Source organism: Lissotriton helveticus, chromosome 2_1 (assembly GCF_964261635.1).
Source record: "Lissotriton helveticus chromosome 2_1, aLisHel1.1, whole genome shotgun sequence".
Lineage (NCBI taxonomy): Eukaryota > Metazoa > Chordata > Amphibia > Caudata > Salamandridae > Lissotriton > Lissotriton helveticus.
The window spans coordinates 274,982,518-275,000,867 of NC_136059.1; the positions used below are offsets into that span (position 1 = coordinate 274,982,518).

At 39.8% G+C, this 18,350-nt stretch overlaps 1 protein-coding gene across 1 annotated transcript in view; it reads left to right on the top strand.

The window, feature by feature from the left end:
- DCC (DCC netrin 1 receptor) overlaps positions 1-18,350 on the top strand; it is an 844,139-nt gene that overhangs the window by 400,559 nt on the left and 425,230 nt on the right. Inside the window, exons 6-7 of the mRNA XM_078677748.1 lie at positions 9,902-10,056; positions 15,494-15,614. Of these exons, the coding sequence (XP_078533874.1) occupies positions 9,902-10,056; positions 15,494-15,614 (276 nt within the window). The remainder of the gene's footprint in view (positions 1-9,901; positions 10,057-15,493; positions 15,615-18,350) is intronic.

Genomic DNA, 18,350 nt, shown 5'->3' on the forward strand with positions numbered 1-18,350 from the left:
AAGAAAGAAAAGAAAGGTGCAGGGTTGGGGAGAATATTAAAAATTAGCGGTATTGGGAAGGACGGGGAACATAAGGAGGGGAAATGACAGAGATATGAGTGGGTCATGGGACTGTGGGGGGAAGCAGCGCACTGGGAAGACAGCAAGGAAGCACATGCACCTGCTTGGAGTACTCAAAATATAAGAAAAATGTATTTCCTTGAACGCAAGCAACGTCAATAGTGGAAAGATACAAGTAAACTATTCAGAACAATGCAAGACCAAAATGCTCCTGGGTGGGACAAACACACGAATAGGGAGCAAGTACATTGAATGAAAAAGAGAAAACTGTGATAGATAACACAGCTGTAGCACAGCTGTACAATCATGAGCAAGGGCATGACCCACTTTAACTTTATGCATCTTGGAAACAATAGGTGTAGGCAAGAGAAAACTAAAGATTTCTCTAACCAAGACCTAATTAAAATGAAAACAAAACAAAGAGCTTCGGCTCTTTCCCTTTGGTGATTCTCTTCTTTGTGTGAATTTGATTAAGCAGCAGGTATTTTAGCCCACATTTGAAGTATTTCATTGCTCATAAATGTTAGAGATATTATCAAATACTTCATCTAAATTACAGTAGAAAGGGGATTTGAAAGCTGTAACTTCATGAAAAATATAGTAGGAATTACTTTTATAATGTAAACTCTGTGCAAGTATCATAGGAAGGGGATTTCCATTGTCTAACTCTGAGAGTCTGTTTTACAAATATCTCTATTTCAGGAGCTTCTTTAGAGGTTTACATTACATACATTAATAATGTTATTGTTAGAATTTAGTTAGACAGAGTATTTATCTTTTTTTAAAGTAAAAGCCCTTGTTAGGCATTGTTTTTTATCAGCTATGTACTTTGTTCAGGTTCGGGTTTATATCAATCAGCACCAGCTTGAGTTAGCCTAGGACTGCTCTGCCTCTTTACCTTGACCTGGCTGTAAAGAGATGAAGGGATATATCTGGGCCTCAGTTTGAGATCAATGGAAAGTTTTCCAAGGACAGAAGAGGTAAAAGACCTCAATTATCCTTGTTAGATCCCAGTAGCCTCTGACTGCCCTGGCACCTCCCCATAGTCAATGTTCCCATTCCCAGATTAAAAGTTATAGAGGTACATTGCCAGTGCCCACCCCCTCAGAAAACAAACATACCCGGCATCTGTCCATCTCCCTAATGCCTACTGCATTCTCACCAAAAGCTTGAACACCTGCACCGCCAGTCACTACTAAACTAACAGCAGTTACCTGTCACGCCACACGGGATTTAATTAGCAGGACCTTTATAAAGCAGCTTTACAAGTTTCACATGAACTATTGCAAAGTTGGCGGCTTTATTGTAAGATAAAGACCTGGCAGCATTAGGAGTGGAAGGTGCATGTTGCATACATGCCAACATTTTAGAAGGGGGAAGTGGAAGATTTTTTTTAAACAATCGGGAGAATGTATTGCTCCCATTGGCTTCTATTGAGGCCTGAATTGGGTCTATTGTCTTGTTACTAGACTAAATGAAAATATTGTTTTTTGTACCTTACCTGCCCGGAGCACGGAGAAATCACTAAGGCAGTCAGAGAGAGAGAGTGATAATAAATGATGTGCACTGGCCTGCTGGAGCAGTTTATGGGCAGTGCATACACTGAGTCACACAAGACTAGTTCCTGTCTGGGGAAGCCTGATGAGGAATCAGGTTTTTGCATACAGGACTCAGGAGGCGGCAGACTAGCCTTGAAATCGGTAGTCTCCGCCATAATCAGGAGGGTTGGCATGTATGATGTTGCACTAAATGAATGGCTGACCAGTTGTGGTCTTCTCCCTGCTGTGTTATTTATATTTTTACCACTGCCAGACTTTTCCCAATCCATGGCTACTCCATCCCAGTGGACTTGGACAGCAGTGAGTGTAATTTGTGCTGCATATGCTATTTTATCTATAATGCATGTATGATATTCTTTGGTGCATGTGTAAGCATATGGTCTTCAGAGCATGCACATTGTGGTAAAGCTGGTGGCTAACCAGCTGCTCCCATCAATGACACTCTACTGGACACCCTCCCGCCAAGGTCATTTTACCCTTCGAATACATTTGTTGCTCCTGTCCAAGGTTTTATATTAGGACATAGTATCTTCTTCAGTTTTGAAATCCTCCAACAGTCTGAAAGCTGTAGCATGACAGGGCTCCACCAGCCCAGATATATAACCCCTTCGCTGCTGGCAGGATTCCCCTGCTATGCTGTGGGGCGGGGGCGCACAGCGCCCCCATGCTCATAGCGAGCTGAGCTTGTCATGAGCCACGGCGCTGCGGTGCTCATGACGAGCTGAGCTCATCACGACCACGCCCGTTTAATTGAACGCTTAGCACAGCAGGGGAATCAGCCCAGGGTGCGAGCATTCCACGGGCCATGACAAGCTCAGCTCGTCATGAGCCCCTGGAGCGCCGTGGCTGAAGACGAGCTCAGCTCATCATGAGCACAAGAGGGGATAATCTAAGTTCAAACCCATTTTACTGCAGTGAAAGAAAGTTTATACGAGTAACTCCCACAGACCCCAGGTCCTGAGGACAGGCTTCCAAGTAAGTGGTCTCTCTACAATTAGAACTGCAGCAAGGTCCAATTCACACTGGCCCACTTGGTCTTTTTGGAGTCAGGAGTCATTCTATCTTTTGTGTGCCTACAGCAGTAAATGCAAAGCAGCCACTTGGCCCATTGATAGCAATTCCAGTCCCTGGGTGCCAGTAGGATTTAGAAATAATTTGTTTTTCTTTCTTCCAGTAGTGAGAAAGAGTCCTCTTCTCTTGGAAATCCTTAACGTAGGTCCAAGAATGTACTGATGAGGTGGTGATGAGGTATCTGACCCACTGATTGGAGATCTTTTTACTTCCAATTCTGGCAAGTTTCTGGCAGCAGTTCCTTTCTCCGTTTCGTAAAAACCTCTGCACAATCCTTTCTTCATGTCTGCAGCCTTATTCCAGCTGCCAGATGCAGAATTTCTTGGCACCTTCCTATGGAAAGGAGGTCTCCACTCTTCGGCCATTGCTGGAGCCTAGGGACGTGTGTTCAGGCTTTTGAGCAGGTCTGTGAGACAGATAGGTATTAAATATGTTTACTCTTGGCAGCACAAATGACACTTTTACATGAAGACGTGTTCCCCACAGAATGACAAAGTGCTTGTTGCAACCATTCACTGTGGGGAATTACATTAATTAATATCTAGGATTCCCAACAATAATATATCAATCATTGCGCCCTATTTGTTTGCAATGGGTGACTTAGCTAACATATAAAACTAGGGTTTCCTTCATGTCAAAACACTATTTTCTGCCATTTGACTACACTCTGGACTGCAGTCCAGTCAAAGCACAATGGTGCTCCCTGGAGTCATACACCGTTTTTTTCTTATTTGTGGGTGGCGTAAATACACACTGCAGTCCTCTTGTGACATTTAATGTTCATTCCACTGATGACATTTCTATGCCAACCTACGATGACCTTACAAGAAAATGTTTGAAAAAAAAAGAAAGTTAAATCAGTCAGGTGTAGTTATTATAGGAGCAGAGTTTTAGGGACAGGGCGCTCACACTACAGCACTAAAATGGCGGCATCATAGTGTACAGAATTAAAATGTCAGCAACAGTGAAGTCCGCTAAAGCAAGAATTCAGTGGAGATAATGCTGAAAAGGTAGATTTTTTAAGCATATATGTTTATTCTATTCTAGGTGAGAGGTGTGGCGCCGCGGCCAGGGTGACTGACTCCGGAATCTGGGGATCACGGTTCGATCCGCGGGGCCGGCGGCAGATTAGCCCAGCACCATGTGACTCTGGGCAATAGCTTGCTTAAGCTTCCCGACGGCCCCTAGCGCGTAGAGACCCTAATGGGTGATGGTTTGCGCTTTAGAAATGTGGATTATTAATTATTATTATTCTATAAGTGCAGCACTCAAGAGCAATGTGTTAAAATGGAAAATGTTCACCATGTTCATTCAAGAAATACAATAACAGATAAATAACATCTATGGCTACAGTGAGACTTGCCATAAGAACACTTAAGATATTTACAGCAAACTCTTTTGTAATAATGTTGTTGAATAACCACTACCCAACTGGTATTGATTTTTATGATAAAAAAAAATCCCTATCCATTTTCAAGAAAAGAAATATCAAATCTGATTAAATGTTTTATGAGCTACCAAATCCTGTCAAACCTTTGAAGCATACTGTAGGTAATGTGTCGCAGCCTACTGCTTAGTCACCATTTGGAAGCCTACAACTCCTTTCTTAAATTCAAAGGATCAGCCATCAAGTTCAAATATTATACAAATGTGCAGTTTAAGGTATTTGGACATACACTCTTTCCCTTATTGTGGGATTCGCAGAACTGCAGCATTGCTTGGCACTCTCCTGATATCCAACTTAATCTCAAAGTTTACTGTGACTTTTGCTGATCGTTATATTAGTATTCATAAACCTGAGACACCTTGATACTTCAAAAAAAAACCAAATGTGGTTGTGAGCCTCCTCTTGTGAGCTTTCGATTCATGCTGTAGTTAAGTGTGATGCTCCCGATTTGTAACAACTTTGAATGTATTACCCCAAATCAGTTCATTCAAGTCCTTGTATGCTAAATAATATGGAATTATATCTTAAGCGTTTAGAAAGAGAGGCACACAAAAACAGCCAAATAGTACCAAAAGGAAGCCTGAGAAAAAAATTGACAAAGCCATTTCTTTTGAGGCTTGGATCTGTTTTTTTTTACTTGCACCAATATTTATTCCTCAAAAAATTAGCAACTGTTTGTAATTACCTTTTCAGTGTACTCACGGTGATCCTTTCGTAAATTCTTAAATCCACAAGTGTGTTACTGCATATGTCACTGCACATACATGTATATATATATATATATATATATATATATACTGCTGAGCTTGGTTTCGGTTATAAAAGTTTATTTTTTTTTACATCTTTACTAAACATATTGTGTTGCTACATAGACAAGCCTTTATTATATATAATTCCTGAATCGAAACACTTCACAGTGAGGGCCATTTCTCAATGCTACTTATTCTATAAAATCAATCTCTACAAGAAACAATGCAATTATTAAATATCATTACGGCATGTTTATTAACAGCATAATGTAACTTTACTCAGTAGTAGTTAACGTATATAGAAAGATTACTAGTATCCATTGAGATGTGTTGAATTAAATGCCGTCCCCTGTTTACCCACCTGCATTCAATAATTCTGCTTTTTATTGAATAATGTCTAACTGAAAACAGGTAATTTGTGTTTTCTACCAAACCATTTCTACTCCACAGCAATAAGTCACATATTGGAATTTACACTAGGAGTTCGATTAACAATGTTTCCCAGAGAACATTTGCACCTGTGCTTGGTACTCCTGGAACACACCTCCAGGTGGTACAACTGTATTACAGAAGGAGCCCCTCTCTAGTACTCATTGCAAGGGGGAACATTTCATTTTAAGGGGTATTTCCTTTATTGATATGAATATAAGAACATGTATTGTCCTTTGTACCTGAACCCTATTACGCATCTAGAACAATTGTGTGCCTTATTTTAAAGGTGCACACTTTGAGTGCCCAGGGATAGTCTCCTTTGGTGGGGACACTAAGGGTTGCAGGAGACTTCCTGAAGGGACCCTCACCAGCTAGTGGAGTCAAAGGCTGCCACCATTGTCCCCCTGCAGTAAATCTTCGGGTGAATTAGTGTAAAGCAAAAGTGTTTTTTGGGTAAAATGGACAAAAATAAGGATTGTTGTGCCATGTTCCTTAGCTCTGATGTGCCATTTAAGGGCAGCCAGATCAATATAAAGTATATTAGATGATACCATTTGTCAATAACTATGTTACTCACTATTATTGGATACTTAAATACTTTTTCTTGTAAGTGCACTAATAACTAAGTCTAGACAAACATGCTTCACTTCCTTTATGATGGGTTGAAAGGATTTCTGCTAGACTGTTAAGCCTGGGACACATTGCACCTTGAGTGTGTGTCCTAAATGCTATTGTTATGCAGGTCATGGATCGTCTCATTACTATTTTTACACAGAGTCTCAAGCACAGTTCTTTTTTTTCGCAGTTTCACCTTAGCATACCTATAGCCATGCAACAAAATCTTTCAAAGACAAAAGCTTCTTTTTAAAGTAGACCTTAAGATGGGGTTGTGTACATTGTGTGAAATAAAATAAATGGCAGTTATAAAACATTCTGACTCTGGTAGTGGAAAATGAGGTGCCTGAGGCAAGCACAGGTTAGGCATCTCTCATTCTCTAGTGTAATAAAAAAAGCTTAGGTTTTTTTTGTCTACTTCTAATCTTTGAAAGATTTTGATTTAGACCTTCTAACCTGCCCTCTGGCCTTGCTTCAGCTTGATTGCCAGAGGGAGCTCATAAGAGGAATTTGATTGTAATGTTGGCAGGAGGTTGCAGTGCAGAATTTCAGGAATAACTCTGTTTTGATGAGTTGTTTGTGTGGTCCATATGCAGTTTTAGTTATAATGAATACAGCCCATGCTTAGAAAATGGCCTCTCCCTATATTTTAAGTTTGCTGTATAATTGAATACCATTTTTCCTTTATGCAATTAACTTTGAACACTAAGGTGCATTTCATTATTCCTTTCCTACGTGCCCAATACAGTGTGGAACAGCTCATACATAGAAGACATATGCAGATTTTTATCACAAAATCTAAGTTGGACAGACACAACGAATCTCACTGTGGGCATTATGGAAGTGCATACGACAATGTCCAGGAGCCCAACATAGCACCTGTGTAGTGCATCTTTGTGTATTTTCATCAACCTCTCAGAAGAAAAAATGGGGCAATTTACAAAAGTAGCATGATTCATGACAGTTGTATATTCCATTGACATGCGTTCTTCAGCTATGCCTCAAAGGGCAATTTATAAAACCGGGCAAAGCAATGCGATGTAGTGCAAGAATGCCTTAAGTTTTAAACATTGTTTAATGATATTCATAAAAGGCAGGCACATAAATCAATAACAGCAGATGAAGGTAGCGCAACCTATGCCATGCATAATAAATACCAGTGGTGCAAATCACAATCATGGAATTGAAAATAATGAAAACAAGTAAACATTTTTGTTTCGCTATTTTTCTGTTCTTCACTCATTCTGTGAAAATGGGGTTGGTTGCAATTCTTTCACACAGGCTCATCACAGTTGCTCTGCCAATTTGAACTTTTAACATAGGACTGGATGAGGTGAGCCAATGTGAGTTGTAAACCAATAGTGAATGTCTTAAATTTAAGAGCATGTGAGTTTGTTCCAGTATTCAAATAACACCAACTATCCCCTCCTATCATTATACCATAATCACATCCATCACCTCTCATGAATAGTGGATGTTTGCATTTGAAGAGCTTCCTCATGACAGACACCTCACATTGTTAAGCCTAAGCTGTAACTTACAAAGCAGCTTCGGTAAACCTTTACTTTTGTAAGCTATGTATAGAATATGCATACATGGCTTGGGTATTCTATGCACTGATGCATATTTTACTTTAGCAAGCAAAGAATACATAAGCTTGCATTGTTGTCATCAGTATCAGGTGCTGTGGTATGAAATGTACATGCATCTAGTTCTTAAGCATGGAATCACTCTTTGATATGTTATGGGAAAGTAAATGTATGATATTTTTGTTTTTGGTCAGGTGCTCATGCATGACTGCTATTGTGTGTGTTGGTAGTATGGGGGTTGAACCCCAATAATCATCACCCTAGCAGAGTTAAACTGAATAAAATATTGGAAGCAAGAAGGATTGAGTTCTAGATCAGAAATGCGTCACCAAGTGAATTTATTATGGGCTTTCAAAATATGGTACAGGGAAAAATGCATAATTTGCCTGAAGGCCCCAATTACAGAAGTGCATGTAAATACAAAACCATAAAACTTAATAATCTCTTGTAAGACAGAATCTAAGCAGAAGTGTCAGACTCATAAATAGCACTGCTTTCATCCCCATAGAAAGTTTAAATGCAAAAGAGAATCATAGCAAAGCGTTTGCAAGTAAAATCGTAAAAGAAGCAAAATCACCTGAGAAAAACAGAAACCCAAAGTTTTTTATAGGAAAATGACAAAAATCTATTAACAGATTCTTCAAATTCAGCAACTTATGATCATATTTAGGGTTGCACTGGCAATTTGAAACAACGGCATTTTCAAAATTTATATTACTACCATTGCTTAAGGTAAGAGACATCTTCCACTTGCTTCCTTATCAACTGCACTCTGGAAATGTATAATCCAAATGAAACATTTCTCAAACAATGGCTCACTACACTAACACTTGCAGTGGACGTCCTTGAAAATGATACTTTGAGCACACTGTGGAAGCTTTATTCGCAATGTTGTATATTGCTATTACATTGATACTACTCACTTGATACTCCACAGAAACAAGGGGAGATATGATTTTGCAGCGCAACACTGATTTGGAAAGGCAATGAGCAGCAGCAAGTCGAGTAGAAATCTAGAAACTGCATTTATTTTAAGAATAATGGCATATCACACGAAAATATGGCACAACTATTCATACAGTTATTTACAGTTCTAATTGACATAGGAAACGTCTTCCAAGTACTACATCATTAGTTCAGCAGTTACACCTATATGCATCATTATCAAAAATAATTTTCATACAATATTTGCACATTATGCATATTTCGAAAATGCTCAAACAATATATAGGTGTCCGTTAATACATTTTTGAAAATTTGATACAGCAGGTGTTTTGGGCTTGAGTATGTCCCCAGGTGGTGTCACTGGCTTTGAAAGTTATGTTTCACTACCCATGTTACCCGTGATATTTACATTTGTATTGCCTTGTCCAGTGTATTTTATGATGAATTCTAGTGTTTCTTATGAATTAATGATGGTGTAACAAATGCAAAAATGCAAAAATGCTATTCTCATTAGTACAATTTAAGACCTTTCAAACAACACTAGAGCACTTTTTGAATCGTGAAAAATAAGAACAGGATTGAGCTAAGGGCTTTTTCAAACGAGAGACACTTGCAAGTCTAGACCTCTCATTCGTATATCAGTCCTAATATTTGTAGCAAAGAACTAGGGCAAAACATGCTTGTTATGTTGGTCTGTCCAAATATCCTTTCTGCATCAATAAGTCTGGACAAATGTTTTTGCTTTCGTTGGTAACATTTTACTTAATCCAATACTATTTCCCATACTATTGAATAAAATGCTGGTCAGCTGTGTTTTCAAACATTTTAAGTAATTGACAATGGAGTTGAAAATTGAAAAATCTACTTGGTGTCTACTCAATAGTCAAAGTTTGCCATGTCAACAGATTTGCAAATCCGTTAACAAATTGCGTATTCAAAGAATTTGTTTTTCTTAATTCAATCTTTTTTTTAAAAGTTTATGCTGCTTTCGTAATTGAATCTATTTTGGAAAATAATTGATCCATTTCTTTTACATTTGTACTTTTGTAAAATAGATCTTTGTAAAATAAGTAATACTTTATTTTAGAAATTGTTTTATTTCTCCAATGTAAACAATGTAGTGTGTAATCAATGAGAGTTTGTAAACTGCCAGAATTCTAAATTCTAAACCATCAACAGACACACAGCAACGCGATTTTGCATCCTTCGAAAACCTTGAAAGAGCTAGCTTTATTTTGCCACTGTTAAGAGCTGTGCTATGGTTTAGCATATAGTTTACGAAATGCAACAAGAAGAAATGTTTAAATTGTAATAATAACATTTGCATTAGTTGTTCAGATCAATTTTATTTGGAAAGTGTAAGATGTTCCAATGTAGGAGAATATTATAAAGTTAAGTTTATGCTCAAACAGTCCTCTGCTTCTTTCTTTTCAGTTCCACCACGATATTTAAATCATCCTTCAAACTTATATGCCTACGAGAGTATGGACATTGAGTTTGAATGTTCCGTCTCTGGAAAGCCACCACCGACGTTGAAGTGGACAAAGAACGGAGAAGTTGTCATTCCCAGTGACTACTTTCAGATTGTGGTAATTAGTTTCTTGAACCTTTAATGTTTAATTTCTGCTTTTAGTGTTAGATGCATGATTCGATAATTTGTTTTTGCTGTATGTTGCCCTACAGTAATCTTCTACTGACTCCCCCAATAAAACTTTGTGGTATCCAATCAGTGCCACTTTCATATTCTCTACTACTTGATCTTAAACAGTTTATGTCATAACCCAAAACTGCACCTACGTTTGCTGAAATAAAGTCTTGAGATAATACAAAGTTGCAGATGCATTTAGAGTAGTCGAAAAGAAGGGAGACTCAGATTGGTTGATGTGCCTCATAAGGGCTTGTTTGATAATTATTTTATGTTCTGTGATTATGCATGTCTTTCTGCTGGAAATTCACGTGAAAATCTAATTTAAGTTTGGAGCAATACACTCCTTCTCACTGAAACAAGCTTTACAAATCTGTCCTAGAAATATAGGTGCTATTCACCCTTAGGGCTTTAGTAAGACACCACTATTCAAAAAACAACCTTTGTAAATCAGGCCAAATGTGCATTGTGATTGGCTTTGTCCTTCATAAGGCCTTTCATTTGATATGACCTTTAAATGTGTCATTAGTCTAGGAGTCTTTTATGCTTTCCCATTTCTTAACTTGGTGGGAGTTTCAGCTGTTTGTTGACGTTGAGGCATTTGCTTCCTAGACTTTAACTTCTCCATAAATTATTTGATGAGGTCTCTGTTCACAGATTGATATTAAACATCCATTCTCAGACTACCATTTGGTAATGTCCACTCTCCTTGGATTCTTGAAATCATGGCCAGTATGATATCCAGAACAGCGTTGTCTTTCCTCAGACCTGGCTCTTGCTAAAGCAGACCTCACATCTGCGACAAAAAGCATATATATTTTATCCTTTATTTGGACTTCACTTTTCTTACCACTCAAGCATGGCAAATGATTTCTAAATCTTTACTGTACTAAGACTCTGTGAAAAAAGGGGCTGTTGCAACCTGTTTCCCTTTAGTTTTGGAGGCTTTCAGGCCAGATTGTTTGGTTTTATTCCAGGTTTATTTTTCCTCACTTGCTCTGAATGAGAGCATTAGTGATGATGGCCCAGGAATGTGACACAGTCTCAATTGACGTCCATTTTCATCAGTACATTGAAAAGAGTTAACTTATAGTGTAAGAACTTTAACTTGTTATGCACGCTAACCAAGCTTTTATGTAGATAACTTTTATTTTCCCTGAATATTTAATTGTGAAGTTTTCTTACATCCCTCTATTGTGATTACATAAGGATCAACAACTGTTAGTGTGTCATGAGATTCAATAAAATTTTACCTAAAATGTTCCTTTTGGCAGTGTCTTTTGTTGGATTTGTGACAGCGACTTTGCTCTTAGATGTTGTCTTCAGCAGTGCCCCCAATTAACATTTTGATGACTTGGATTATATTCCCTAAACGCAAATTACGAACCAATGATTGCCATCAGTCAAGGTTAATACTGGCAAGCTAATTAAGTGGAGCTGATCTTTGCCCTTCCAAAGATAATGTTCAGAAAGTTTTAACAGTTTTGATCCATGGAACTAAACGCAGATTGGTGTTACTTTCTTATGTCCCTGCCATGTATGTTACTAAGCCTAGTAAATTTTAATAGTTTTTAATTATTGCAAAATACAATTAGTGAACCAAGTTTACAAAGAATTACACAAAGCATGGCTTAACTATATAGAGAGGTGATGGCTGAAAACAAAAACGGATTTATGGCTTTATTTGCATTTGCTTAATGAGTGTCAACTCTGAAGAACCGTTGGGTTCTATTAAGCATCATCATGGACAACCTTTAAGGGAGTCAACTAACAGCTGCAACCAACCTTGTCCTTGTCATTACTGGGCATGATTTCAGGGTCCATTAAGGGAGCGACAAGAGCACTTCTTCTTTCGTTTTCTTTCCTTGCCCCCACCCCACTATCGCATCAGCAAATGGAAGCCTATGTAAGAGATGAGTAAGGGATAAGGTTCAAACCTTTGCTATCATTGATGTTCAAGGTGTGAATGATGACATTGCTAATACATCATGCATTTTGGGGAAACAAGGCCTGTGAGTAATACAGAGCACACTTACTGAAGTTTTCTTTAATGGGTGTACAAATGAGACAGAAAAACTAGAGAAATATATATTAAGCTTAAAAAAAGAAGTTCAGAAGTTAATTAAGTCTCACCTGTCAGACAGTGGTCTCACCTGTCGTCAGACAGTGCAAGCTGTCCTGTATTGATAAACTTATTGTGGACTTACCAAGAACTAACAGTGGCTCAGAACCCACCCTTTGCTCACCATTTGCTTGCTTTATTATCACTCATTTACTTGCTTCAGAGTGGCTTTCCTTGGCTTAACTTGTGTTTTCCTTCCCCTTTGATTAGCATGACGTGCATCCTTCCACTGCCCATTTTGTGGGAACCTTTTTTTTCTTTTTGATTTACACTATTTGAGTGCATCTGGTTTTCAGCTTTCACCATTGTGTGCTCTCCCCAAACATAGGCATCTGGTACTCTGTGTTACTCTCTGAGATGTGTGCTTCTCCCTGTCTTTGGTGTACGTTTCCTCTCACCCCATGCTCCATGTTGCTCTCTCCCTCGTGCACTTCTCCATCTCTCTGTGCTGCTCTCACTCCAGCATGCTGCTGGTGCTTGCTCTCTTCTGCGCTTCTCCCCCTATCCAGCACTCCATGTTAGTCTCTCCATCGTGTGCTTCTGCTCCCACCCTGTATGTTGCTTTCTCCCAGCTGAGCTGCTTTATTATTATTATTAAGTCTTTTATACCACCAAGCTACCCAGAACGAGTTTTCCAACCATCCAACAAAAGAGGTAGGAGCTGGCAGCAAATTAAAACGATCTGAACAGCCAGGTTTTAAGATGTGTACAGAAAATGGTCAATGAATGGCAACTTCTCAGGTACTCGGGCATGATGTTTCAAAGCTTAGGGCCCAAGTGTGAGAAGGAGCGACCACCCATGTGGGCAAATTTGACTCAGGGGACCATACAGAGGTACCGGTTGCTCAACCAAAGGGAGTGAGTTGGCTGGTATGGTGCCACCAGTTCTTGTAAGTAGAGTAGACCAGTATTCAACCTAACTTTATGCATATAGCATAGGGCTTTGAACTGTTTGCATTTGTCCACTTTAAGTCAGTGAAGTCCGCAAAGAAGGTAAGACAGGAAGGCTTATTTGGGCAGATAATATAGGAGCCTGGCAGTAAAGTTCTGAATGCTTGCAGGTGTCTAATAGAAGCCGTGCCTGTCCATCAGTAGATGATGTTTCCATAATCCAGTCTTGATAAGATCAACACTTGTTTTTGTTGCAATGAATACAATAGGCACCAATAGAATGAAAAAAGTATTGATGGAAATCTTTTTATTAAAAGTCACCTGCCTGCACCTACTACTTAAGAAATGTGTAAATTGCTCCTGCAGGGAATTACTTAAATATATCATATTTGTCTGACACCTGTTTTCCTAAATCTATCTATTCTGTTCTTTGCTAAATGCTACCGTCTCATTAGAATCAATTCAGATAATCTTGTTTTTCACTGTCTGGCAACAGCAGGAGGAAACTGAAACCCTGCCCAATAGCAGCAAATGCCAAATGAATTTTGCCTCCCTGTGGTCTGCTCATGGTATTATCCCAAGACGAATGGTTCAACTAACATAAGGAGGGGTATTTGGCTAGCACAACGTTTATCTGAAAACAGAACTTGCTTTGAAGAAAACAGCTTGTGGTATGCCAAAATCCTGCAATAAAATTGGTTTCAACAGATTTCTGATAGATGCCTGTTTATATCCAATCTCTAAGATGAAACCAAATGTATTCATAGAAGAAAAAAAACTAATTTTCAGTTTTTTCAAGCTGTTTGCATGTTAATATGCATTTCAAATGCTTGCTTTGTTTTATCATCAAACTAATTATAATGTAGTATTGCTTGCTTACCTCATAATTGAAGTCACATAAAGCAAGCCCAGGCTCAGTCCTCCATGCTTCCCTATATTCTTCTTTCATTCCCTCCAACCTTCCTGCTTTCAAATCCTTCTATCCCTTCCCTCTTTCAAATCTATCCTTCTTTACTTAACTTCTGCTTTTGGTTCCTCCTTGACTACTACTTTACCTTCCTCCTTAACCGGATGTATGACGTTTCAATGCATGCTTTTACCACGCATGCTGTTACAACGCAGTTTTTACAACGCAAACCTTTATAACGCATAGCGCTTTGGGGTGCTGGATAGTGATTAGTTTAATTTACTATTCCAACTCCAGTCCCCGTGGACACTAGGGAAGGTGTTGGATAGTAAATTAAATCTATTCCCTATCCTAGAGCGCCCCCCAGCGCAATGCATTGTAATGGTTTTCGTTGTAAAACCTGCGTTGTAAAAGCACTGCGTTGTAAAAGTTTCATTGTAAAGGATGTTTCCCTCCTTAACCACCACTCTCCTTTCCTCCTTGACTTCCTCATTCATTCTTTTTTTCCCCCGGAGTTTTATATAGCGCAAACTTGATCAGGTATCTGAGGGCTTTACATGAGCACCAGTTGCTCAAGTAAAGGACACCTTCATTTTTGTTAGGTACGGGGAGATTAAGTGATTTGCCCAGAATGACAGGATGTTGAGCGTGGGTGCAGAGACTCGAACCCTGTTCCCCAGAATCGAGACCCACAGCCATAGATGTTAGGCCACATCGTCTCCCTTTTACCTTGATACCCACTTCCTCTTTCTCTTTGACACCCAATTTCCTTATGTCATTGACTCCTGCGTTCACTTTCAATCCCTCCTCTGCTCCCACTTTCTCTTTCTCCTTGACTCCTGCTTTCACTTTCTGCCCCTCCTCGACTCCAACGTTCCCTTCCTCCTTGTCTCCCACTTGCCCTACTTCCATGACTACCCCATCACTTTCCCTCCCTCCTTGCCTCCCATTTTCACTTTCCTTTCTTCTTGACTACCCCTGTCACCTTCCCTTCCTCCTCGTCTTCGACTTTCAGTTCCCTTTTTCCTTGACTAACCCTGCCACTTTCCCTTGTATATTGACTACCCATCCCTTTCCCTTCCTTTTTGACTCCCACTTTGATTCTTTCACATGTCCTCCCTTGCTTATTTCCTTCCATCCTTCTTCCTACCCTCTTTCTACCCTCCATCTTTTTCCTTTTCCTATTTGTTCTTATTATTTCGCCAGTCTTGGTTTTGCATTCATTGGGCACCCTTGCCTAATCCAATATCTCATTGTATTCTTTCTCATCTTCTTTGGACTAGCATTAAATACAATACTTCCAAGAGACCCTCTTCATGTTTCTTCCACTACGTTTTTCATCTCTTTCCCTCAATATTCGAATTATGTCACTTGTCTTTCATTCAGTCTTGGCTCGCTCCTGTTGGCTTACCTTCTTTCTCTATTGGCACTAATTTCATGTTTTTCTCCTCTGTTCCCTAGGGAGGAAGCAACCTGAGGATACTTGGGCTTGTAAAGTCGGATGAGGGATTTTACCAGTGTTTAGCTGAAAATGATGCTGGGAATGTACAGACCAGCGCACAACTGATCATCCCAGAGCCTGGTAGGAGGACCTCTAATAGCACTGAATGACAGATGGTTTATTGCCTAGTGATTTATGAAATGCTGCATGGCATGTGTAGTATGAGCAAATTAAAGTACTTCTAGGGCTGTATGCTTTCCATTGCAAATTTCGAATATGCAGAAACAGATATAAACAGAACAAATTGGCAATGTGTCAAAACTACTCAGGAGTTCAAATGTTAAGTACGTGTACTCTTGACTTATCGGTTTGAGAACACAGTACAGATTTCAAGTTGTCTGAGTGTATCACATACCCTCTAATTCACTCATTTTTGGTGAGAGGCTGAGTCACAAAAGTTTTACTATATATAGATTAAAAAGTGTCATCTGCAAATATAAATCAGTGATACTGGGTCGCAGAACTGGAATGAACTTATTTTCTAACATCATAGAATTGAATGCAGAAAATCCAACAGGTCAACAATAGTCTTTGTAGGTAGGTGTAAATGTGTGTTTCCAAGGGAGTGCCCTCGGATGGGTGAGGAGTGTGAGTGTGAATGTGGGGGAAAAACAACAAAGACGGAATATTGTGGATTTTAATAGGCATTAACAGTGTCCTTATCACATTCCTTGCACTTTTAAGGAAGATGCATGCCACATATTGAGCCCTTCTCCATTTTTAGATATTCAAGGATATTTACATCGTAAACTTTGTGGTGGGCATTTCAGTTGATACATCACATAAAGGATATTCAAATGGATACAAGGGGATATTTTGAAACTGTGTATCCCACTATTGCTGAGATTATGCAATTTAAACACATCACTAATACTGTACCCCAATGGTAACCCCAACTAGCCTTCTGCCATTGATTTTGTGGAATAGTATTGATAGGAGGGCATTGGGGAGCGAGGGGGACGAAACGCTTAAGGTGAGGTTAACATGCAGCACATGTCGGCTCAAAGACCTTAGGCATATTCTGCCACTTAGCAACAGTCTTGGCAATTGCCTATGAGGTTGGTGCATCTCCCTATCTACATGTCTGTAACTACCATTCATGTAGATGTGAATGTTTCCAATAAACCATCCAACATTAAGGCAAGGCGCTGCTTTCGTTGTACTCTATTGACCTCTCTATGTAGTGCTTAGCCCTTGGTCATGCCCCAGTGTAAGACCTCTTCCTACCAGCTGGACACAAGGGGGGTTTGGGTGGATTTCCAGCATCTGGTGATCTGTTGTTTGGTGAGTAGGAGCGCCAAGTCAACAAATCACAACATGGTTTTAGAATTCTTGGGACGTAGGTACAAACCCAAGAGACAGTGTTCTGACATGTTCCAGTGGGAGACCCCCACCAGATCTGCCAAGGCTTAAAGGACATCGGCCCAATAAGACTCGAAGGAGGGACATGCCCACAGCATGTGTAATAGGTCTGCAGAGTCTACATGACATCTGGGGCAGTTTGGGGTCACTTTGGGGAATATTTTGTGTAATTTTTGAGGTCTGAAATAAGCTCTGTATAGCAGTGAGAATTGAATAAATTTGAGCTAGGAATTGCGAGGTAACATGCTGGATATTCAATGAGAAAATTTAATTTCTTAATTGTGCAAGGCATGACCAAGATCTCTTCCCACCGAGCTGTAAGGAGTGTCAATGAACTGTGTAGATGAGTATGCGGGCCTTTATACAGCCATTTTACTAAGTGTTCACTTGTGCCCAATTGGTATACTGCCTGGATGAAAGAGTGTGTCTCCGATTGTGTCCCCTCTCGAGCCAAATATGAGCGGATGCACCTGGAGATGTTCAAATTGGTTAAAAAGGGAGTTAGAAAATTTGTGAGCCGGAATACATTTCTGGGGTGGCACGAGTTGCCTGTCCGTGAACATTTCTCCTTTCGTGTGAACCCCAGCAGATTCCCAGAGATCCAAACCCAAAGGATGTGAGTAAACCTACCGGTGTCGGCAGTTCTTGTAGTGGTATATTAGGGGTGCAATTTGAGGGGGCAGCTGTGTATTTAAGAGCATGTTTTCAATATGTAAGTGTATTGTCCAGAAGCAAGGGTAAGCTGAGTGGTGTGTTGCTCCCGGTAAGTAGTTCACCCAGTCGCAGCATTCACATAGTGAAGTCTATCAGTTAAACATAATCCTGCTAACCGGTAAGACAGCCATTGTAATTGGCCTGCATAACAGTAAGCATGAAAATCTGGGACACCCAGCCATCATTACCAGGTGGTAACTGCACTTTGAGTAGGCTCACTCACTCTGGGTATTCCTGTGCCCCATCTCAAATCTATCCGTAAAGTGTCAGGCAGTCCAAAATAGCAATGATAGCAGGGGATAGGGAGTGTGAGGTCCATAGATATTGGCATGGTAATCCCAAAATGCTGTATTTTTACTTGGGTGGTCCAGTGGGTGCCCCCAGGTGTGCTCACTGAGAGAATGGTGGCAGGGGACAATTGTGGCTGTATCATACGTGCCAATTGCGTTCCTGCCTTGTCACCCTCGGTTTGTAGTTTTTGTGTGTACGAGCTATAATCTATGACCCTCAGTGTTCTAGTAGTTCTTCATATTGAATACAACATTCTTGTAGATCATCTTCTCAAAAATCATCATGAGCTGTCTTGCAGTCAAGCTCCCCAGGTGTGTTTTGGTGTGTTTGATGTTGTGTAAGATGAAGAGTCGTGCATGTGACATAGAAGATATGGACACCTCATGTGTGATTACTTTGAATGCCTCCCACTCGTCACATGGGAGGAGGTAGTATCAGTGTTGCCTACAA